The sequence below is a fragment of the Pipistrellus hanaki genome, assembly GCF_964339955.1.
Source record: "Pipistrellus hanaki genome assembly, chromosome: 9".
Lineage (NCBI taxonomy): Eukaryota > Metazoa > Chordata > Mammalia > Chiroptera > Vespertilionidae > Pipistrellus > Pipistrellus hanaki.
The window spans coordinates 46,938,493-46,962,195 of NC_140511.1; the positions used below are offsets into that span (position 1 = coordinate 46,938,493).

The 23,703-nt window shown below is 48.5% G+C and overlaps 1 protein-coding gene across 6 annotated transcripts in view; it reads left to right on the forward strand.

The window, feature by feature from the left end:
* PPFIBP2 (PPFIA binding protein 2) overlaps window positions 1-23,703 on the forward strand; it is a 203,521-nt gene that overhangs the window by 18,324 nt on the left and 161,494 nt on the right. For 3 of the 6 annotated variants that reach the window (XM_084894163.1, XM_084894164.1, XM_084894165.1), the window contains exon 3: window positions 20,321-20,413. In XM_084894163.1, the coding sequence (XP_084750289.1) occupies window positions 20,321-20,413 (93 nt within the window). Of the gene's footprint in view, window positions 1-3,716; window positions 3,880-4,237; window positions 4,563-20,320; window positions 20,414-23,703 lie in introns of those variants that run through there. The other 3 variants (XM_084894167.1, XM_084894168.1, XM_084894166.1) reach the window with 3 other exon arrangements.

Sequence of the window (23,703 nt, forward strand, 5' to 3'; positions counted from 1 at the left end):
GCCCGGGGGTCAGCCGTGTGTGGCCTGCCTTCGGCCAGCTGTCTCGTCCTTACGCCCCATGAGCTAAGAATGGTCCTTACATGTTTGGATGATTGAGAGAAGTCCCGGGAAGAATATGCTGTGGTGTAAAAATGACGTGAAATTCCGTTTTCAGGGTCCATGAATAAAATGTTGCTGGGACTCGGCCACGCTCGTTGGCTTGCGTGTTGTCTGTGGCTGCTTTTGCACTGCAATTGGCAGTTGAGTGTGACAGAGACCATATGGCCCGCCAAGTCCAAAACATTTGCCGTCTGGCTCTTTATAGGGAAACTGCGCTGACCCTTGTCCTGCCCCGGGTGCTGTGCACTGTGGGGACCCTGGGCCACAGCGGCCAGGATGTTATTTTACGAGCAAGGGCTTGACTGTCAGCCCAAGAGAGCAGGGTCCGGAGCTCGCCTCTGTCAACCTTCTCTTCTTCCCTCTCCACTTCGGCACAGTAGGCTCACTGTGCAGCACACCTGCTGTGTGACTTACCTGCATCCGCCTGGCCCCTGGCACCAGGGCTCAGGACAAGGCTCAAAGCTGAGCTGGAGCTCAGGATTCAGGTAATAGGTCGGCAGAATGGCAGGTGACCCCACAAGACCCCTTTCGGTCCATGTTCTGCCTGATAAGATACTGCTGACTCCTGGCAGCCGCAGGAGGAGCAAAACCTCACAAGCCCCACCCCCACTCATTCCTACACATACCTGGGATTCCAGCCAGGAAGGTGGCTGTCCTGGGGTGCCCTCTAGGCCCTGAGGTGAGGGGGAGGGAAAGCACCATGAGTGGACCCAGGCTCCTGCCTGTTTCTGTAGCAGGCAGTAATGAGTGGAGCCGGTGCCAGTGAGTGAACTGCTTTGGGGAAGGACCCGAGGGCTGTCAGGGTCACCATTATGACCCCTATTGTGTGCCTGTGTGGTTCCCAGAATTTCTCTCTTCGCAGATTGGTTCAGGGACTGAGACTCAACCTCAAAGAGGCAGTGTAGGGGAAGCAGAAACCTCACCCCTCCTTCCTAGGGGCAGCTTAAACCTTCCGGAGTAACCACAGAGGCCAAGTACAGACCAGGCTTCCGATCGTTTGGGAATCATGGATCATTTTCTGATGAAAACTTTATAATGACGTATACATACAAATACCAGTGGCCTATCTGATCCCCAAAGCCCCTCTGTGAACCGCTGTGAGGTGCCTAGAGTGGGGTGGGAGTGGGGGGGGGGGGCTTCTGAGTGAGGTGGGGAGACCAGGGCTTGACTTGCTGGCACATTGATGAGGTCACATCTGGGCCAGCTGCCATCTGGGGGATAGTGCGTGCAAAGGGGCCTGCTGCTCCTGTATCCACTGCATCTCAGCCACCAGCCACACACACACACACACACACACAGCCCTGCTCCTAGCTCTTTTGGAATGTTGTTTTGTGGATTTTTGGGTTGAATTACAAAGAAATAAAATGTACTTTGGTGTTTTTAAAAAGTGGGGAGCTGAGGTAAGAATTGCTCCTTGAGGATACCATCAAAATATGTCAGGAATTTAGCTGCAACTTGTCTGGATCCCTCCCTCGGCCCCTCCCTCCCGCCTCTCCTTTCCCAGTCTCCTCCCCACAACCAGTGCATCACACAGGAGTTGAGCTAATGGGCGAAACTGGCCTTGTCCTTTCCTCTTTGAGTCGAGCATCTTTAGTCTGGAACAACAGAACTTAAGACTTGTTTTCTCCAAGTAGAACTTCAGTCCTTTCTTGCCAGTCTTGCCATTTGAGCCTCATTCTTTCGTTCAAAAACAAACAAACAAACAAAAAAAACTGTGTCCATTCTTACCAAGAATTGTGCCAGGCATGGGAGTTAGAGCAGCGAATCAGGGCTCAGACACAGGTCCCCAGGCTGGTAAAAAGGGCAGATACATAAACTGTCGTCTGTGGGGCCGGTGGTGGGGCGGGATGGTGAGCAGGCAGATCCACACAGACAGGTGGGAGCTGTTCCCACAGTCCGCTCTCTTCTTCGTCCCCTCTTTCCTCCTCTCACACCAAACCTATGAAGAACACCACGCCTCCCTCCCAGGGGGCGGGGCTGGGACTGGGCCCTGCCTCTCTGTGGAGCCCCCAGATCAGCTCCTAGGCCTCTTCCTCTCTAGAGCCCAGAAACACCTTCACCACATGCCATGTGGTCACTCCATATTCTGCCAGGGCAGGAAGTCAGCTTCGTTTGCCTTGGACGCTGGGCAAATGTCTTCATTTGACTTTCTTAGGCTTTTAGACAGAAAAAAAAAAAATGAAGAAGGCCTGCCTAACACGGCCGGTGTTGCTCAGCGGTTGAACATCAACCTATGAACCAGGACAGTAGTCGGCAAACTCATTAGTCAACAGAGCCAAATATCAACAGTACGATTGAAATTTCTTTTGAGAGCCAAAATTTTGAAAACTTTTTAGGTAGGTGCATTGTTATTAACTTAATTAAGATACTCCTAAGCTGGCCTTTGCTAAAAAACTAAAAGGCCAAAGAGCCGCATGTGGCTCCAGAGCCACAGTTTGCTGACCACTGAACCAATAGGTCTCAGTTCCATTCCCGGTCTGGGCACGTGCCCAGGTTGCAGGCTCGAACCCCAGAATGGAGCATACAGGAGGCAGCCGATTAGTGATTCTCTCTCATCATTGATGTTTCTATCTCTCTCTCTCCCTCTCCCTTCCTCTCTGAAATAAATAAAAAAAAAATATTTTTTAAGAAGAAGGCCAGCCTACCCCTGCAGCCATAGAGATGGACTTTATTAGCACATCCTATCACGGTCCTGGACAGGGAACCTCGCCTGGGCGGGGCCTGGGCTGAGCCCTGGACCTGGGCCAGAGGTGAGGAGGGAGGAGAGCCCAGAGCATGGGCAGCAGAGCCTGCTTTTCCTTTTTGGCCCCGGATCAGGGTGTGTCTGCAGGAATGTGCTCCTCCCTTCGTGCCAGCTGCTGGCCAGAGCTCCGCTGCCTCCCTGTGATCTGTGGGCTGAGCCAGCCTCGGGGATCAGGCTGCAGGATACGTCTCTGCTTCATCCCCAGGCCCTGCTTTTGGGCCCTGGTGGATGTGGAAGCTGCTCTGAGAGGCACCTCGGCGCCCAGAAAAGCCTCCTCCTCCTCCTCCTCCTCCTCGGGCTGGGAGCTCCCGGTGACCCGCAGGGCACCAGAGGGCCCGTCACAAGATGCCCGTCTGCAAGTCATTTGCGCAGCCTTTCATGTAACCGCAGCTCCCGCTGCCCCCACATCAAAGATCGCTTTCATAACCAGCCATGGGCAAAGGTTGCATGTCAAGGGCTGGGCAGGGAGGAAAGCTGTTGGCGGGAGCTCCCGGAGGAGACGGCAGTGTGCGGCGGGGGCAGCGTCTGGAGCTCTGGGGAGTGTGGAGAGGCCCCTGGAAAGCCGGCATGTGACCTGCCAACAGGAAACCAGACGAAGGGTCCCTGTCTGCCAGGACGACCGGCCTTCCTTCCGAGGCTCCTGCCCAGAGCTCTCCTCTCCTCTCCCGGACTCTGCCCGGGCCTTTCCCTTCCTCCCACCCTGGCTGGTGAGGGGGTGAGTCTGGAGTGGCACCAACCAGTGGGGCAGGCCTGGGACTTGACTTGACGCAAGCTGTATCACCCCCATCCCCCCACCCCCAGCCTGGCTCGGAACTCGACCCCAGGGAGCCCAGCCCTGGCTGGCTGCAGCCGGGAGCCTGACTCCCCCCAGTGGCAGAGGGCTCTGAGGTGACAGCAGTCGGTCTCCAGGGGCCAGTGTCACTGGCGCCAAGGACAGCAGACACCCAGCAGGGCCCGGAACCCGGACGGAGCCGGTTCCGAATCTGCTCTTTTTTGGAAACGATAGGCTTTTCCTCGGGGCACGGCCAGGACAAGGGGTAGGCGTGGGCCTCGGGGTGGGGGTCAGCTGTGTGTGGGAACCAGCAGCTCCTCCAAGAGCAGCACTTATTTATAGTCTCCTCCCGGGTCCCAAATAAACCGAGAGCAGCTGGGAGCCTGTGGGTAAACGCAGAGGGCGGCAGAGACAGGAAATCAGGGTCTCTCCATAATGAGTTCCAGCCCCTGCAGAGCGGGGAAGCCAGACGAGGAATTTTCTTCGGGACTGTTTCCCTCTGGCAGGCTCTGGTATTATCACCAAAAGAATGTTTCCCTGTGCGTGTGTGTGTGTGTGTGTGTGTGTGTGTGACTCCTGGACGAGTCTGTCTCTCCCCCTACCTTTGTGCTAGGTCTGATCGCTCAGCGGGCTCTGCATCTCAGCGCCGGTGCCCGCGTGCGTCTGTGGGGGCGGCGGGGGAGGATCTGGAGCAGCCCGGCCCCGGGCTGAGCCCTTGTGTATCTGAAACTGTTCAGGCACAGGCTGGAGGACGCAGGCCAGGGATGTGGGGAAACTTGAACACAGCTTGACGTTCCCCGAGGGGGAGGGGCAGAGGCAAGAAGGAGGAGAAAGCTTGGTCTCCGGCCAGAAAAAGGGTTTTTCAGCCAAGGAGTCCAACTGCTGACATGGGTGCCCAGCATGGATGGGGACATTGATGTGTACAAGCACTTTGCGTGGCTGAAGAGGGTAAGTGAATGGCTGCTTTGTGTGAGTCTCCGTGGAGATGAGTGAGGGGGAGAGACCCTTTGGGGTGGAGGCAGGGGGGGGTGGGGGGGTGAGGGGGGGGGTGTTGAGGGGGAAGGGATGTATCCTGCAGAGCTCTGTGTGGCCAAGTTCTTCATGAGAATCTAATTATAGACAGCAGGGAGAAGCCGCCAGCTGTCTTTGTTTCTCCTCTGACGTGCGGGTGAACGTGCCTCTGTCCCAAAGGCCGGAATGGGGTGAGGAGAGTTGGCTGTTTTAACTTGGGCGCTCACACCTTTGGAGGCTCCAAACCCCGTGCCCAGAAAAGGTGCCCACCGCTTTGGCTGTTTGGTCTGAGGGCCCCGGCCGGAGGCTGCCGTCGTCGTAGAATGCACTGAATGGGGAGGTTGTTCAGCTTCTTCTCAGCCCCGATGCTATCCAGCGTGGACAGAAGGGAGCTGTCAGTGGGAAGCGGCTGTGTTTCCGGAGGCAGGCTCTCCGGGGAGTTCTCTGCTGAATGCTCTCGGGCCCCAGGCTTTGGGCTGCCCGTTGTTCTTGCCCTTTGCGGAGGAGATGAGAGCGGGTGAGCGGTGTGAGCGAGGAATGAATGAGCACTGCGTGCTGGAGGAGCACCTGTACTCCCCGAGCTCGGGCTCTTCCCTCGTCTGTGACCCCCTCATAACTGGCCGAGAGGGGTGTCCATTTCTTCTCACACGGAGGCGGAATGTTTTACAGAGGCAGGAAGGGCAGTAGCAGCTGACCGATAAGAGATCTGATCTTATAACTGGGGAGGAGCAGGAGGGATGGGAAGTAACCAGCTCAGAAGGCTCCGGCCCAGGCACCCAAACACTGTGCCTGTTGGCTTTTTGCGTGCACCCTCCGCTTCGCGCACTTAGCAAATATTTGAGGTCCGGATCCTGGGAGTCCAGGGGTGAGCAAAGTAGAGCCAGTCTCTGCTCTGGGGGGTCTTCCTCTAGTGCAGGAGATGGAGGGGACACAGTCCCCGTCAGCGGACCCCAATTGCTCATTGGTAAGTGTGGTGAGGAGGAGCGGGAGCCTCCAGGGAGTTTTCTTTAAGGAAATGACACTCACTGAAACCTGAGCGATAAGTAGGAGTGAGTCAAGTGAGAAACAGGACCAAGAACATTCCATGCAAAGGGCATAGCATGTGCAAATGTCAGAAGGCAAGGGAGAGTCGGGCGTGTTTCTCGGGTGAGAGAAAGCCAGGGTGGCTGAGCTCGGTGACCGTGGGGAGAGGCAGGCGGATGCCAGAGCACCAGGACCGCGCAGGCCGCAGTGAGGGCTGTGGCTGGGCGGTTTGTGTGAAGGGACGTGGAGCAGAGATGTGACATGGGATACACTGGGGGATCCGGTTTGTATTTTAAGAAAACGCCTCTAGCTGTGATGTGGTGCGTGGTAAGCCGTGTTGCGAAAGGCCAGGCAGCTGAATGAAATTAGCTCGAGGGCTTGTCGTTATCAACCAGCACAAACCCCTCATTTAGCCAAGCCCAAGGGAGGCCCGAACCTCATGGCTGTTAGTGTTATGGCTGCTAGTGCAGCCTGATCTTGAACCCTGTTCTCTGTCTCCCAGTCCAGTTCTCCTTCCTCGTCTCTTCTGCCAAATATGTAGGAAATTATTGGTTCAGAACCAGCAGAAATCCTGTTGCGCTCAGTCCCTGCTCGGCTTTGCGACGGGGGCATTGCAGCCACCAGAGAGCATGCTGAAGAGAGAGGTGTTCTGGCAAAGGTTTGCGTCCATCGTCTTAAGCATTTAAAAAGCCTCATTAGGGAGATACGGGGTGGGACGGGGAATAGATAAAGAAGTACATCCCAGCACGTAGCCTTTATTTTCCTATATCCAAAATGAGGCTTTTTAACCGGAGGTCTTGCAGCTCTCATGTGCCTGGGATGGTTGGCGCCCTGTCCCACCCACCAGGCAGAAGTGGCGCTGCACCTTGAGGAGACGTTCTCTCTGTGGAGGGACTGATTTTGGATGGGATGCCACATGAGAACGCCCTTGCTGTCCTGAGACCAGGCTGTGAGCTCTGCCTCCACGTATTGGGTATATCTAGTGGGCAGTATCATCAGAGTCCCTTTGGTTTTCTCCACCTCAGAACTTATTGCCAAGATTCTCCTTTTTTAAATCCCCCTTTCCTTCCTGGGCCCCCAAGCACTTGCCCTCAGTCTGGAAGAGAGAGCCCAGGCTCTTCTGCTGGCTTGGCCTTGGAGAGTGCAGCCTTCACTTAACCTTTCTACAATAGTTTCATCATTTTACATCCACTCCGGTGGGCTCCCTCCCTTTTCTAGCTCAACCCCAGTGCCCTCCTTCTCTTCCTCCGAGCCCCTCAAGGCCCTCCTTTTCCATCAGCCCCTTGCTGACCTCATCTCCTTAGTGGATGCCTCCACCAGGGCAGGTCTTCAGTCCTTCCTGCCTGCCCAGCTCACCCACGCTTCTTCAAGCCAAGGTGGCTTGGAGAGCAGGTTTCTCTTAGCCGAGAGTTTTGAAGGTGGAAACACTGGCTCCGTCATTTTCCCATGCTGAGGGGGTGGTTCCAGAAGAAGAGATGCCTGAATGAGGTGTGACATGGTGAGCAGTCTAACAGCCCTTGCCCTTTGGCCAGACCAGGAGGGCAGTGCCTGGGAGTAAGACAGTATTTGGATGTTGGGGCAAGAAGGGAGATGCCCGTGGTCAGGGAGGCACAGAGCCTGGAGGGGAGGTATTTGCTCAGAAAAGAAACTTTGTCCAGTGGCCTTGGAATGGGGGGTGGACACTGCACCATTAGAGTAAAGAATATGCAGTTTTTCCCCTAGCTGGTTCGGCTCAGTGGATAAAGTATTAGCCTGTGGACTGAAGGGTCTCAGGTTCAATTCTGGTCAAGGGCACATACCTCGGTTGCAGATTCAATCCCAGTTCTGGTTGGGGTATTGTGCGGGTGTCAACTAATCGATGTGCCTCTCACACATATCTCTCATGTCTCTCCCCTTCCCTTCCACTCTCTGTAAAAATCAAAGTAAAAATATCCTTAGGTGAGGCTTAACAAGTAAACAAATAAAATATATGCAGTTTTAAGAAAGGCCTGGATGGAATCCTGGTTTTGCCACACTCGTCAGCTATATCATCTTAGGTGGGTAACCTCAGAAGCTGGAATTTCTTCATCTATAACATAAGGAAGACAAGTGCCTGCCACATACAGGTTTTGTGAGGCTCAAGTAAGATACTGTATGTAAAATGTTTAGCATAGTGCCATGAATATAGGAAACTTGCAATATAAGTTAACTGCTGTTCCCCATTACCAGGCAGGGGAATTTAAAGAGGGATCTTTCTCTCATGCCTGTCTGATTTTGGGCTCTCAATCAGGTAGAAGGTCCAGGTAGTCCAAGAGTCACTGGATAGTTTATTTCTAATGCCTCAGAAGAGCTGAAATAGTCACAGCATACCCTCGACCCGCAACCTTAGCACCTGATGCTGCCCCTCTGTCTCCAGACGTGTTGTCAATAATGAGTCAGTGTGTCTATTGGAGTGGGTGAGATGAGGGAAGGCACCACTCAAAGAGGCTCCTGTTGTTTCTCTCCACTTGGCTTTACTATCATCCCTTCATAAGATAACCAGCACACTTACAAATGCCACTTGTCCTATAGTTTAGTGCTGTGGTCCCTTATGCATCCACCTACAATCAAGAGCCTTTATCAGGAAGTAAGCTTATCCAAGGCTATGACTTGGGAAAAGATCCCGGTAAATGAAGTGCATTACTCTCACTCCAGATTCCCCCAAGATGATCAATTAGGAGTCTCCATTTTTGTCACACCAACTCCTTGGTTGGAGAGCTTATAGACAGACTGTCCTCAAGGTACCCTTTGTTTTCTGTGTTAGTTCTGGAAACCTGAATGTGTTCATTGTAGCTTCATGGATAGCCTATCAGTATTGGGGAGACTCTAAAGATGCTGTTCTCCCATTCTCCTGGGAAAGTTACTTTGTAGTTTTTAAGACTTGATTATTTAAGTGGAGATTCCACTTAAAGCCTCTCCTGTCCTTGGAAGGTATATTGACTCATCCCTCCCTTCTGCCACTGCTGCTGGCTTAGGTACATCTCTATGGCAGTACTTGCCACATTGCCAGAAAGACTAGAGCTTTTTGATGGCAGGGATGAAAGCATTTGTTTAACACTCAGTGTGGTGCCTTGTAGGTGTTCAAGAATATTGACGTCATTCAATAAATAAATGAATAAAACACAATAATATGAACATTGGTCTAACCAAGCTATTTAATTTGCTTTATGAACTGTGCTTTGCTCTTCCATGAATGAGAGTAGGTAGATAAGAGACTCAATAAATTCCTGTTTTCTTTTTATTAGCTGGAAAACAAAGATTTAGAAACTTGACCCAACTAAAAAGAAGTAAGAAATGGTGGACCTTGAAAATGACTTCAGGTTTTATCACTGCACAGAATATAGTCAAACACTGCTGCAGTTAAATATTTTACCCTTTGTTCTCCCTGCGTGATCTATAATAATAATAATAATAATCTGCTTCATGTTGATATTTACTTCTGTGTTGTTGACAATTACCTGAAAGAGAAGTTGGGGTACTTCATTGGGCTGGAAAAAGTTTAGCTAATTCAGAAAGCAGGTCTGATTAAGCAAGTTTATGCTATATCTATAAAAGGCTAAGTTGACTCGTGCATGCACGATAAACAAAGCTCTTGCTGGCACCAATCACACATGTGCATTTTGACCTGTGAATTTGTCGATTGTGAATTTGGTTGACACTTCTATTATAGAGAAATAGCAAATAGCGATATTAAAATATTTCTTCTAATTAATTTCCTTTCAATGTGCACAAATCCATGCACTGGGCCACTAGTTTATATATAATTGAAACCAAGAGATGAGGGCATAAGAAGGTCAAGGTCAGAATCTCTTGGACTCCTGGTAGCTAAGGATCTGATTGCATGTCATTCACACTACATTTGGAAGAAACTTTTAAAACTGTGTCAAAGATAGTACATTGGCTTGATTATTCTTTGCCTAAAAAAAGTGGAACTGGTCTGGGAACAACTGGTTTTGTAACAACTGCTAGATAGCTTTTAAGTCCTTAACCAGAGAATCTAGAGGAGGTTTTCCTATTTACAGGCTACACTCATAGTGCCTGGTTCCCTTGGCGATGGGTAACCTGAGCCATTTAACAAGAACTGACTGTAGCTGCTATGACCAACGTATTTTCATTCTTTATTTTTTGGTTCCCTTATTTTTAAGGTGTATATTTTCCAAGTACCCAAGTGTGAGTAGTGCCTTGGACATGTCCCCTGTGTCCAGCAGTCATGGCTTACTTGAAATTGGTTTTCTGAATTTGATTAGATCCCTTTGAGGAGACAGCCGAAATACTGCATGTTTTTGTTGTTGTTTCCTCATTCAGCTAGAAACACATGCCATCTATGTGTTTAGTGACTAAAGAAGGGAAAACCATCCCTAGACTTATCCAAGGCCAAGGCTTACTCAGTGTTGTGTCCAAAATCTCAGTATATTTTCAGGCAAGGAGCCATCATGTAATTTAAAATGATCTGATTGGTGGAGACAGCATAAATAGTGAGGTCAGGATCCTGAGGGAACTGGAATCTATAGCTTATTAGAAGCGCTAAGGGAAGTGACTGTTCACCTGGTGAAGACTGTAGACTTTGATATCAGCAAAAGGAGAGCAGGTGCATTTTTGAGGATCCCATGGCTGCAGTGCTGAGAAGCACCTGTGGCTGTGAACAATGACACATGATGGTGAGAACTGCCACACCGGGCATGTGACTGCGCTAGGATATTCCCCCGCACAGCACGTTTGCATACCAGATGACACCCTCATGGGACCCCATGTCTACTCCACTTGACCGCTCTTGAGCCAGCTCTTTCCCCAGGGTCAGCAAAGTACAGTGCTGGTAGTAGCACGTCTCCGATCTCCAGGACATGTCCATCAAGGAATGCTGCAGCATCGCCCTCACCCAGCATCCCTGAGAGCAAGAGCGAACAGAGCATTCATTCAGGGTGTGCTCTCCTGGCAGAGGCCAGCCAGGCTGTGACGAGTCCTGCTGCTGGGGATCAGATGGCTCCCAGCCATGGCATCAGGCACGCATTCCCCCACTCCCCCCCCACCCCCCGCCCCGCACGCCGAACTCTGTAGAGACCTAACACGGCTCTCCCTTGGCCAAGCTCCTGTGGAGAAGGCAGGCCAGGAGGGAGCAAGTGCTGTAGAATCTGACCAGCCATGCGGCCCAAGGGTGATCCTCAGAGGAGGCTGCCTGGGGCAATTTGGCTGGAAAGCATGCTTAACCTAAATTTGCCTGACTTCTGGACTGTAACCAATAATACTTCCAGTTTTACGATGGCTCATTACTAGCTATGGGATAGTCTCACTGTGCTCATTCTAAACTTGCATGTAGCACACAGTACTTAGAGTATGTCGTAAAATTATTGTAAAGAAGGAAAATATGTGGCCTTTGTAGGTATGACTCAAAACACAGGCATCTGTTCAGGGACAGTGCAAACGTGAACACGCCCTCCGCCCTCAGCACTTGTGACACAGGCACGGTCCCCGTGCTCTCAGCCGGCGGTGGCGCTGTGCTGTCACCCGGGTCGCCTTTTGTCTTTTCCAGCCAGGAAGTATTTTGATTGCTGCCCCCTAGGGTTGTTTGTGCAGACTTTTACAGATACGTCCTAGGCATCCTGATCAGAAACGCTGCCTTGTTTTGTTCTCTTACACAAAAAGAGTTCATTAAAACTGTCAGCACAAGGGATGAACTGTTTCTAACTCTGCTTTGGTCTTTTTGGCTCAAACCAAGGCAATTTAACGATTTCCGTAGTTCCACAATCTTTTCGAAACTGTTTATATCACACAGAGGAAATATCAGAGCATCCTGCTATAAAGAGCACACTGCACTTTCATTCCCACGAGTCTTTGTGCATAATGATCTAGCAGGGGTCCTCAAACTTTTTAAAGTAGGGGCCAGATCACGGTCCCTCAGAGAGCTGGAGGGCCGGACTATATGAACTACTAATTCCTACTGTAACACCTCGGCTGCGCTCACTGCCCAAAAAACCTGGCGGGCAGGATCAGACTCCTCTGCGGGCCACATGTGGCCCGAGGGCCATAGTTTGAAGACCCCTGATCTAATGGATCGTCTGTGTCGCTCTGTGAGGTATGCTTTTCTCTGTTTGAAGGATGGGACGTCTGAGATGAGGTGACCTTCCTGAGGTTACACATGGTCAGAGCCATTTCTTGCTGCCCTTGTTCTATAGAGAAGGCTCCCCCCCCCCCCCCCCCCGAGGGGCCTGTTGCATCTTGTATCATCCCCTGCCTTTACTTTGTCTTTCCCCTGCTCTATGAGCGAAATAAGAATGGAGGCCAACAGGTGGTGGCATTCATGCAGGGTGTGTTCTCCTGGCAGACCGGATGGCCCCCAGCCACCCATTCCACACACAAAGGAGGCTGGGTGCCTTTCTTATCCCAGTCCATGCCACACAGACACACCCTGTGCCACAAAGCAGATTCCCTTTGGCCCTGGACGATAATCCTGGTTTTAAACTGTAGCTGGCTCAGAGCTGACGATACCATCTTCAGAATTGCCAGTTCAAGCAAGTCAGGCAACAGTGGGCAGAATTCCTTTGAAATTTATGTCCCAATAGTAGGAATTCTTTCTTGTATGTCTGTCGCCAAAGGAGTACACTTTAGTTGATAGATCGGTCTCCCTTTGAGATATAATAAATGCATTAGCCTGGACTTTTGGTTGCAAGTAACAGAAACCAATACAGGCCCAGAAGGGACTAAAAGGAAGGGCAGGGCCATATCTCCGCCTTTAGACAGCGTGGACCAGGGATGAGAATGCCACCATCCTCTACATTTTCTTGACTTTCATACATTTCTGTACATGATGGCTTCATAGCTGACCCCTTTTGCAAACCAGCTGCCTCCGCATGGAGGGGACATGGTTATCGATAACCTCAGAACCTTCTGGCACCACTCACTACCATTTTCTGTTCCCATGTTTAAACATTCAGAGGGAAGATTCCAACCGGACATCCTCTAATAATCTCATCTCTAATTAAAATGCAGTCTTTCTCGCCGAAACTGGTTTGGCTCAGCGGTAGAGAGTCGGTCTGCGGACTGAAAGGTCCCAGGTTCAATTCCGGTCAAGGGCATGTACACTGGTTGCCGGCACATCCCCGGTGGGGCGTGTGCAAGAGGCAGCTGGTCGATGTTTCTCTCTCATCGACGTTTCTAGCTCTCTATCTCTCTCCCTTCCTCTCTGTAAATCAATAAAATATATTTTAAAAAAATAAAAATAATAAAATGCAGTCTTTCTCAAGATATGGAAACATACTACTTTATTTCTTGAGTCTGTTAGCATCCAACTCTCAGTACATGAGGAATTTTCTAAGAATAATCTTTTACGCTTACCCACGGGAGAGGTGGGGGGCAGGATTCAGTTGAGATTAGGCTAGTGACCTTGTATAGTCTGAACTGCCCTTTATGCAGAGACTCTGGCCATGCTGGAACCTTGTTGGTCAGTCTACTCTCCATCCTCTCTCTCATTGCTCTCCAGTCACTGAGGCTAATTAACTATCATCATCAACTCCTTGACCCCCAGCCATAGAACATCCTGTGCAGCTGCTATAGCAACCAGAAGCCTCTCCCTCCACTTAGCGATGGCTTTAAAGATAGCCCCACCTGTCCTTGCCAGTGTTGCTCAGTGATTGGAGCAGCGGCCCGTGCACCAAAGGGTCACAGGTTCAATTCCCAGTCAAGGACACATACGTGGGTTGTGGGTTCAATCCCCAGCCCCAATCTGGGCACGTATGGAAAGCAACCAATCAATGTGTCTCTCCCTCTCTCTGCCCCGCTTCCTACCCACCTTTCACTGTTTCTAAAAATCAGCAGGAAAAATATCCTCTGGTAAGGATTAAAAAATATATATAGATCCCCACCTTACTCGGTGGACTGCTAAAGCTTGTGCATTAGGCCTGCCCAGCCTTAGCAGTGATAGCATTTTGAGTCTTCTGAAAACAGACCCATAATCTGTAAGCCTTGAGACATTGTGCTGTCTCTGTTCTGGAGGAATCTAATCAACATCGCTTGTAAGGCCTGGGGAAGGCTTTGATCTGATAACTCTGAGCTATGTTTTACATTTGCCTCCAACAGATCTGGGTTTTAGAGGCTGAATTCCTTGCATTCAAGATTTTATCCAGCCTTGCCCTGGCTGGTGTGGCTTAGTTCATTGAGCGTCTGTTGCATCCACCAAAAGGTCACCAGTTTGATTCTCAGTTACAGCACAGGCCCAGGTTGTGGAAATGGTCCTGTGGGGGATGTGCAGGAGGCAGCCAGTCAATGTTTCTCGCTTCCTCTCCATTTCCCATCCTCTCTCTCTAAAATCAATTTTAAAATATATTTTAAAAAGATTTTGCCCAGCCTCTTGAGAGCAAAGCTTTGATAGAGGCAAAGGTATTTAGCTTCAATAATGTTGAATAAGTCCCTGAGGTATTGACAATGTACATATAAAGAGAATTCCCCATTCTAGTTCAGTTCTGTGATACAAGAAAGGAAGCATGTTGCACTGTGGCATTTCTTCAGTCGAAATGCAAGAGGACATGGAAATGTGCCTCGTAATCTCTTTACAGATCTCTTAGTCCAGTGGTTTTCAACCTTTCTAGTGCCTTGACCCTTTAATATAGTTCCTCATGTTGTGGTAACCCCCAACCATAAAATTATTTTCGTTGCTACTTCATAGCTGTAATTTTGCTACCGTGAATGAATCGTAATGTAAATATCTGTGTTTTCCGATGGTCTTAGGCTCTACAGCAGCGGTTCTCAACCTGTGGAGCCTAAGATCATGGGAAAACACCGATATTTACATTACGATTCATTCACAGTAGCAAAATTACAGCTATAAAGTAGCAATGAAAATAATTTTATGGTTGGGGTCACCACAACATGAGGAACTGTATTAAAGGGTCGTGGCATTAGAAAGGTTGAGAACTACTGTCTTAGTCCCTCACAGTATCCATAGGTAATTGGATTATACAATCAGAAGCTCTTACTATGGGAAGTTTTGAGGAGATGAATCATTTTTCCTCTGTCATATTTGTAGAAATAACCATCAAAACAGAAGAGGAAATTTGATCAAATAGATGAGTAACCCAGTTTAGTACATTAGTTGTCCAACGGACAGGTCTAGCCTAGGGGCTACCATCATTGGTTGAATGAAAATGACCATTTTATTATTTATACTAGTGGCCCAGTGCATGAAATTCATGCACATTAAAATGGAATTAATTAGAGGAAATAGTTTAATATTGCTATTTGCCCTTTCTCTATAATAGAAGTATCAGAGATTTAAAAAAAAAAAATAGTAAAATGTATATGAAAATCTTCCTCCTGTCAGAATCTGGGGTGTGCCATGGGACTCAGAGCCAAGTCCCCACCCACCCTTGGCATCTCAAAATCACTCAGACTCACCTGGCCCCACCCCCATTGGGCGAGATCCAGACCCAGCTGGCCCCACCCTTGTCAAGCCCTGTCACAGGAGGGGGGGGGGGGAGTTGTGTGCAGCCTCAGTTCCCCTGTCAAGCCCCACAAGGCTAGAAGTACAGCCTCAGGTTCCCCAGCGCATGCTGGATGGGGATCATACCCTCAGGTCCCCCTGCCCAGTGCTGGGGTGGGGGACATGGCCTGAGGTCCCTTGGCCTGGCACCAGGGCAGATGACGCAGCCTGAGGTCCCCCATCAAGCCCCATGAGGCAGGGGGCATGGCCTGAGGTCCCCTATTAAGGTCCCCTGGCCTGGCTCCAGGTTGGGGGGTTGGGGGGGGGGGTGGAGCGAGGTCTTAGATCCCCTGCCCCAGCCCAGTGCCATTCAGCCTCAGGTCCCTGCTGATTGCTCGTTAAGGCTCGTTACAGGAACTCAGCCTATGATGTGGGCACCTCCATCTTTTGTGATGGTGTGATGTTCAATTTGCATATTCCTCTTTATTAGATAGGATTCATTAATGGAATGAGCATTCTCAATAGCATAGAATAGGATAGAAATTCTCCTTAAAATACACTTGCCATCTCAGAGTGGGGAGGAATGGAAATTTAGGATGTAGCTTCCTTCCTATTTCAATTTGACTTTCTCTCATCTGTGGATAGCTGGCTTGCTTCTCTTAACCTGACTTCATACATGGAGCTGGGCAACCACTCTATCACTGACTTACCCAACAGAGAATATGTCCAAGACTTTTTAGAGACTCTCAAACCTACAATCACTCAGGGACCCAGATGTGTACGGTCTCAGTATTGATCCAAGAATTCTACTACTGCAGTTCCACTGATAGAATTAAGGAAACATGCATACCCTCTGACAAAACAAGTTCTTAAAGTAGGGCAAAACAGAGCTGTGTTCCAACCATGTCTTTTGAAACACATTTCTGAATAATTGGAGTGGCATTTACATAACCACGTGGCCTTTTATGCCTTGATAACATACCTGTTTTGCAATCCAAAAATGACAACAGGAAATGATTGAACTTGCTGCCCAATTACTACTCGAACAGGGAGTTATACATTTATGTACCTCAACTCAAATCCTCACTTTGACTGATGGATGCTAGTATTCAGCAAGATGATTGTAAGACCATCTTCTTGGCGCTGTTCTCAGACGCTTTCCAGGTTTTTCTTCAAGGGGAGGTGAGATTTTATTTTGGTCTGTGCTCTGCTGTTGATGGCAGTTTTGTTAAGATGTCAGTCTCATCTAGATTGTGAAGACATGGCTCTGTATTTCACCAAAAGCCACTTTTATCTGGAACATAATCTCTATTTCACTGGTGTTTAATGTCTTCCAAAGGCTTGCTAGAGAACAGCGGTGATTTGGGAAGACTGTATGAGAGGAAGATGCTAGAACAGTGATTTGGGATGTGGGAGGGACCTTTCTGCCATGAGCATCACTGTGGTCTGGGCCAGTGTGGCTGGCTGAGAGGCGATGTGCCCCTCAAGTCTGTTGAGAGGAACAAAGTACCAGGCACCACTACTCTAGATTCTCAGACAGAGCTTCTAAACATTAAAGTACATTTTAATTACTCAAGAAAATAAACATTTTTTTTTTTCCCTAAGAAACTCAAATATTATGGTTAAGGTAAAAGATCATCTTTACCAAACCTCCCATCCCCAGCTTTTTGTCATCTAGACACTTCCCCAGAGCCCTGTTAAGTCTTGTTATGTGACCTTCCAAACACTTATCTATTGATTTTCATATAGATGCAACACCTATGGGATTGTATAGTGTTGTTTTCTAGTAACACAGTCTATTATGCATCTTGATATTTTAACTAATATGTCTTACATTTTTATAATCGTCCACACATATCTACCTTGTGGGGTTTTTTTTTTAAATTTTATTGATTGGTTTATATGAGAGAGAGAGAGAGGGAGAGAGAAACGTCCATTTGTTGTTCCATTTTTTATACATTCTTTGGTTATTCTTATTTGTACCCCGACTGGGGATCAAACCCACAACTTTGACATATCAGAACAACACTCTAACCAATTGTGCTATCCAACCAGGGCTTTACTTAATGTTTTAAAATGCTTCAAATCGTCTATAATAGGAATAACCCACAGTTTACTTAGCCACTCCTCCAATTATGGACATTTAGGGTCAGACAAAATTTTATTTAACTTAAAAATTTTATTGTAAGTCAATTTTCATTCAATCTTAATATATAAAGCAAAACTGGTATTTGATCAGCTCCTCAAGTAAGTTATAACAATAGAAAGCTTATCAATTTAGTACATGGTAATGTGGGCAAATTATCCATTTGTGCCTTGTTCATACACTTGTGCCTCAGTTCCTTTACCTGTAAAATGGGAATAAAAACAATGTCCATTTCACGGGCTTGTGGGAAGAAGTAAATGAGTTCATGTATGTCAGGTGCTCTCAACAGTGCCAGACACATGTGAACAGTACCTACATGCTTGCTATGTGTTTACTGCACTGTGCTTGGACCACATGGTATCGGTCTCCATAGACTTGCTTTGGCCTTTGGCCCATATTAACCCTTAACCTATTTAGAGGGCATCACAGGAAAGCATGAGTTCTGGGCTGGGTTTACTGTGAAGGTATAATATTATCATGGATGCTGTTTTTCCCATTTCACAATCTCTGTGAAAATCAGAGGCGCTCCTCCCTTCCTCGGTCGGGGATAGTTGTGCTTCTCCCAGGTAGTCACTGTGACATGACTGTACTGCTCTGTGCCTTTTTATTCATCACGCTCCCCCTTTTCCATTGACTGCTAGGGTGGATTTGGATTTTTTTTTAATCTACTTCTAGTCTAGTATGTGCTGTAGATTCTACGGCATGCATGTTGTATATGAACTGAACTTACGATTGAAGTCATCTTTCTTACTCTTCCATTTTTTTTTTTTTTTTTTCAACTAGCGAACATAGCTGCCTCTGGGTGAGTGCACGGGTTGACCTTTTGTTGTGATGAAGAACCTGCTGCACCCCTTTGGACTGAGGCACAGTTGGCGCCCCGACTTGCTGGAGCCTTGCAGGAATTTTCCCTTTGGCCTTCTCTCCTTCACCTCCTGCTGGAGAAGTGGCAGCTGCCCGGGCTGGGTGGCCCCCTGCACATGCCGACTTTGGCACTGGGTTGGACACGCAGAGCTTCACGTGGGTGCTGGGGTCCTTTTCTATTCTCCCCAGCCCCTGAACATCACCAACATGTCAGTTCTCTGACAGAGGAAGCTTTGACCCGCTGTTGAGAGTTATTTTTCTCTCTCTTCTTGTAAGACTCTGAGAAAAATGCAGGCTATAATTATATCCCTAAATACTAGTCAGAGAGCTTGACCATGTGAGGACTGGAATATGAATTAATGTAACAACAATAAACTGCCATCCACACAAAGAAGCCCTTTTGTGATTGTGAAAGCCCTTTGTCTATGGTGTGAAAGAGCTTCCATAACAATGAACAAGATGCAGACTGCAGAGAGCTGGTGCAAAAGGCAGTGGTGTGGCAGGGCCTTGGGCCCTGTCTGGCCTGAGCCTGGCACGGCCACCCTGGGAACTGGCCCCTGGGCTGGCCCTCCCACTGCATCTTCCACACAGCCCATGCTTCTCTCCCAGCGTGACTCCTGCTTCAATGCAGAACGCTTGGTCCCTGTTTCTGTTCTAGGGCCCAGCCTGGCTCTGCCATCTGCCCTTTCCCACACCTCCCATCCCAGCGCACTGGGGAAGGGGTAGGGCAAGAGAAGGAAGGAGGTGCCCTTTCTGAATGGAGGGGGCTTGGAAAGCCCATTCTGAAGGTTGGAATGTGGGGAAATGGGCTTCAGAGAAGGGAGCCCGTTCCAGTCCCCCGCGCCTGGGCTCCTCACCGACTCTTGCACAATCATGACCTTCCTTTGGGCACAGGTAACGTGTCTCATGAACCTTGGAGCTTCCATTTCTCTGGAGCAGCCCAGATCATGATCGCCACTTCCTCATTTAGCAATCACACCTACTTTTTCAGACTGTCGGGCCCCTGGATGGCCGCTGGTGGGCCTCTGGTTTCGGCCTTTCGTTCAGCACAGAGGAAGGGAGTGTTCGGTGGCATCGGGCCAGGTCTGTTGCATTAGCAGCTCCCTCACTCCTCCCGCCACACCCGGGTCAGACACACCCTGAAAGTCACTCCCGCTCCATCTCCAGCTCAGCGCATTTTATGAGCTTCTGCCTCTCCTTTGCCGTTTCTAATCTTTTCCCTTTCCTCTGTTTTCCATGGTTTCTGGCTACTTTCCATTTACTGGTTTCTCTGCTTACCCCTCTGAGAGCCCTCGGGGGTTATTTAGGTTCTCTTCAAGATGTTTTATCGTAGCTCGCTTCTCTCAGCTCTAGCTTTGTAGAAACACAGTGTGGCCTGGTTGGCGTGGCTCAGGGGTTGAGTGTCGACCCAGGAACCAAGAGGTCGCTGGTTTGATTCCCAAACAGGGAATCAACATGCTTGGGTTGTGGCTCAATCCCCAGTAGGGAATGTGCAGGAGGCAGCCGATCTATGAGAGTTTCTCTCTCATTGGTGTTTCTATCTCTCTATCCCTTTTCTTCCCTCTATTTCTAAAAATTAATAAAAATATAGGTTAAAAATCAAACAAACATACACAGTGTGCCAGCCTGGCTGCCAGAGCCATAATCAAGGGTTGGGATTGACCATCTCTGGAACAGATGTGTGAGTAGGTGAAGGACCTTGCAGTTGGCATCCCTGTCCTCCATGCTCACTGTGATGTTCAGGATGGACCTCCATGCTGGGAGGTGTGCCTTGGCTCTGGTGAAGCCTGGCATGAGAGTTAAGAGATTCCAAGATCTCTGCAGGAGTTGTTCTCACATAGTTCCTTAGTGAATGGTATGAGCTTCCCGGACTCCTCACAGAGTAGAACCCCATGGCTGTTGGTGCCTCTGGCAGGTTGTGCCTCCAGCTAGACCAGACCCAACACATCCAGTCAAGTCAGGCACCACTGGGTCTGGAGCTCCACGGAGGCCTTCCTGGCCAAGGGTGAGGTCACCTGAGGGGGTGGTTTTGCCAACTTTCAAAACATACCTGTCACCAGTATCTGGTCAGGTTCTCTTTGTCGTAGTTGGAATCCTGTGGCTTCCTGTTCAGGTGGGTGGTTTTGCACATATAAACAGTGCAACTGTCCACACAAATTGCATACTTCATTTGGAAGTTGGTAAGATGTTTTTCTCATCTTTTAAGTACGTCCTTTTTCTTTTCCCCTTTCCCTTTAGTCCCAGGTAAATCACCACGGTGCTGCTAATAATGAAACATACCAGGAACGCCTGGCACGTCTAGAAGGAGACAAGGAGTCCCTCATATTACAGGTGGGTTCTTTTTGGCGGGAATCGCATATCCTATCACCTCCAACTCTGCAGCTGCCCTAAGTGGGAGAGAAGCACGGGGATTCTCTCTGTTGGGTTTATTTTGCTCCCAAACTAAATGTTTTTAGAAAGACGTTTCCTGAAACACAACAGAAAGTAACTGGGGGCACAATTTCACTCTGGACTTGGCTTTGGGGAACTGTGAATGTGTTCATTTATCCACCATGGACTACCAAGCACCTGCCTCCATATGCTGGAAGCTCTGTGGCCAGGCTGGTTAACGGGGCCTTACCTTCTAGGAGCCCAGGAGTCTTGCAAGGATGGTAAACGGTGTCCACATGTCACTAATGAAGCAGCCATGACTGATCCGGGCCTAAGGGTGTGTGTTAATGGGATCAGGCCCAAATAATCTGGAGGTGGATCTAGACTGAACCTTTAAAGCCAGATCCCTGCTTAGATGGTAACATGGGATAATAAGCCTTTGATGACTCTCTTGCTTCAAAGAGAGGAACTCCAAAACTCTTCCTGGCGATAGTCAAAGGAACACTTTCAGTTCTGAAAGCGAACATTGCTCGGTAGGACAGAAAGGTGAGCGTTCTTGTGGGAGGCCTATTGCTGTGGCAGGGGCTCTCCTCTCTGCTAGCCCTCAGCTGCACAGATCAAGCAGCAAGGTCTGGTGTGCATTGATGTTTGGAGAATAATAGGATTCATGTCTCAATCTTAGTTTTTTATAAAACTTGAAGGGTGCTGGACAAGACTGGTAGTGGAATGGAGGAGGGGGCATGTAGGGTTCTGAGCCTCCCTCCCCACACCCCACTGCACCTCCAGACTGTGAGCGTTAGCCTAGAGCCCTGGAGTTAGCACTAGAGTTAAGAGGCTGCAGTATGTTTGTTTGTTTCTAAATCTTATTTTACCTTATTTATTTTATGCATTACACTTCATTTTATGAATGTGAGTAATCATAATAAATGATTACTTTAGAAACTTTGGGATAGCAAAAAGAATTTAACGTTTTGGCCTTTTGTCCCAGCCTTTTTTTATCCTGTCCTACCCCATCTTAAATAATTAAGCTCAAACCAATTATACAGTTACACAAGTTTCCCCCCCCTCCCCCCCCCCCCCCGCCCCCTTACTTCATTGATTTGGTTCATTAAAGAATATTTGAGCGCATCCAGCTTGCAGACACTGGCTGCAGGTGCTGGGGAAGCAGGAGCAAAGGAAACAGATTAAGTCAGTCCCTGTGCTCAAGCTTCCATTCGTGTGTGTGTGGACAGTAAACCAATACACAGAATGCTTCCGGTGGTGATAATACTATGGAGAAAAAGAGAGCAGGGTAAGGACTGTGTAGTCAGGCTAGACCGCCCCTGCCAGGAGGACACCTGACTGGAGTTAGCAGGGAGCTACTTGGGTGCCTGGAGAAAAGCACATTCCAGGCCAAGGAAGTGGTGGGTTCAGCACGGGCCCTGGGGTAGGGCTGTGCTCAGTGTGTGGGACAAAACAGGAAGGGGCCATGTGACTTGAATTGGTGACCTGCAGGGAGGCCTGTTGGGAACTGCCTTCAGAAAGAAACAGGCCAGATTATATAGCCCATTAGAGCACAGACGTTTTGAGGAATGTGTAATTTGAAATGCCATCCCAATGAGATGATTATTGAAAGAGTGTCCAGTTTAAAATTTTATAGCAAACACTATGAAATTGCAAACTTTTGAACCAGAAACTTTCATGGCTGACATAACACATTCCTAGTTAGTGGATTGATTACATTTTAATAAAAGTCCTGTGTGATCGTCTCTTTGATGTGCATGTTGTTGTTTTGTTGTATTTTGTGTGTTTTGTTTTTTTAAAAAACTTCCAAATCATTGAATAATCTTTGTTTAAATAATTGTAACACAATTGGAAACCTGCTTATTAGGAAAGTCAGAAGTGGATCCCCTGCGATTTCTGTTCTGCCTGGAGCCTGTGGACAGACTTTCAGAGCTGCTCTCCCATCATCACCGCTGTCGAGTGGCCCCATGGGGTCCATTAGACAAACCCCAGCATAGCGAGGCCTCTTGCTTAGACAGAATTCTTTGAAGCCCTTTGCCCATCTTTTCCTGGGTTTACTTGTAGAAGAACAAGGGGAATCACACAGAATCAAATACTTTATTTCCAGGATTAGTTAAAAACAAAAACAAAATTGTTTATCTCTTCATTAGAGTTCTGAAGGCAAGGCGTTTCTTTTCTTTTTTTACCTCTGTATCTCTCCCAGTGTCTAAAATCATGCCCGGCACGTAGTAGGGGCTCAAAAATATTTGTTTTTATCACATAAAGGTTCCATTCTAAGATCTCTATACCTCTTGTCCTAATTTCCTACACCTCTCCATTCATAATTCTGAGCAGGTATTGTGGTTCCTCAGGACCCTGCAGCCCTGTGTGTCTTGAGTCAGACATGCAGCTGAGCTAGGAGCTATGGAACGCTACAGACCACATGTCATTCCTTAGGGCAGTGTTTCCCAAACTTTTGACATACGTGTACCCCTTCTATAATTTTCGTAACGCTGAGTACCCCTCGTACTCATGGGGACGTAGAATTAGGCGCAGCTAAGCACAGTGCAGTGCGTATCCCCACCAAACTCTGGTGCTACACGTACCCCCACCAAACTCTTCCCGTACCCCTGGGTGTACGTGTACCACACTTTGGGAAACACTGCCTTAGGGTACCACCAGTGCATGGCCCCAAGGCACAAGGCATGGTGCAGGCTTTAGGTGTTAATCCTCAGAGCAAGATTAACTGGAACACATCCTTCCCAGCAGCAACTCTGAGAGCCAGGCCCAAAGACCACCTCCTGGAATCCTACCCTTTTGAAAGAAGAGGTAGTACTCGAAAAGGCCAGACTGATGTTGCTGTTAGGCAGTAAAGATTCAGAAACAAAAAGCCCCACAAAAGTTTATGTTTAAAATGGGCCTGGTAAACAGAAGGTGCTCATTTTTTGGATTATAATTGAAATGTTAGCACGCCAACAATATGTTTCCATAATTCATTAATCACTCTGGACCATCAAAATGGAAAGCTTAAAGCAGCCTATATTAATTTAGATTCCTTCCTCTGTAAGGAGAGCTTTATAATTCATGAAGTTCATTCAAACACTCCTGAATGAATTCACATGAACGCTTTCCTGCTCCAGCTCTTGTTCCTGTACAGGCTGAGAAGCCATGCAGGATCATCTAGGTGTAAACAGCAATGACTCAGCCGTTACTGAAAAGCCAATTGGGTCTAACGGATCTCCCTTTACCAGGCACTGATTGCTTTGTTT